Genomic DNA, 769 nt, shown 5'->3' on the forward strand with positions numbered 1-769 from the left:
GTAGCTCTGTGGGTTTGTGCTCTAGCCAAGCTCTGCTTCATGTCCCTGTCCCATTGCCCTGACCTCCACACAATGGATCTGTCTTCCTGATGCTCATAATTACCTGGACTGGTGGTACATCTGTCCCTAAATCAGGTGCTGCCATCGGAGCTGTCACGGGCAGAGCAGCTCGCTGCCTGTGCCTGGCACTGCATCGATTTTTTACCTTTCCAGGGATGATCTATGGGGCTGTGCCCCGTTGGGACACATTTTACCTTAATGAGTTGATTCTTCTGCTTGTCTCCTGGCTGCCCTTAAGGGTCACAGGCACTTTTGCAGCAGCACTGTGGCCCTGTGGCATTGCCAGGGGCTGTGGGGAGCAGAGCAGGGGTTTGTGCTGCTCTGGGAACAGGGTACCCCTTCCACAGCCTCCCCTTGTCACAGGGCAACCTCCTTGGGAGGAGGTGGGAAGCTGAAGCCCCCTGACCTGTGCCCACCTCCCCTCCCACCCAGGCATGGCCACCTACACAGACAAACTCTTCAAGTTCCGCAACGGGCGCTGGGAGGACCTCCTGAGCGACGAGGTGAACCGAGGCGTGGCCAGCCGCTTTGCCGGGCGCTCCGTTGCCTGCGTGGACCGGATGGTGAGCAGGCAGGGCAAGGTGGGCTGGGGGCACCCCTGCTCCCTTCTCACCTCCCACACATCTCCAGCCCTCCCCTGTGGGACCCCTCCCCTTGCCTGAACACCAGCCCCATCCCAGCCCCCACCAGGGCCAGGGATGCTCCCCAG

At 61.0% G+C, this 769-nt stretch overlaps 1 protein-coding gene across 1 annotated transcript in view; it reads left to right on the plus strand.

Annotated features, from left to right (window-relative positions):
• CRTAC1 (cartilage acidic protein 1) overlaps positions 1-769 on the plus strand; it is a 21661-nt gene that overhangs the window by 7311 nt on the left and 13581 nt on the right. The window contains 1 exon segment of the mRNA XM_010000140.1: positions 493-623. Coding sequence (XP_009998442.1) covers positions 493-623 — 131 coding nt within the window.

Source organism: Chaetura pelagica, unplaced genomic scaffold (assembly GCF_000747805.2).
Source record: "Chaetura pelagica isolate M959 unplaced genomic scaffold, ChaPel_1.0 scaffold436, whole genome shotgun sequence".
Lineage (NCBI taxonomy): Eukaryota > Metazoa > Chordata > Aves > Apodiformes > Apodidae > Chaetura > Chaetura pelagica.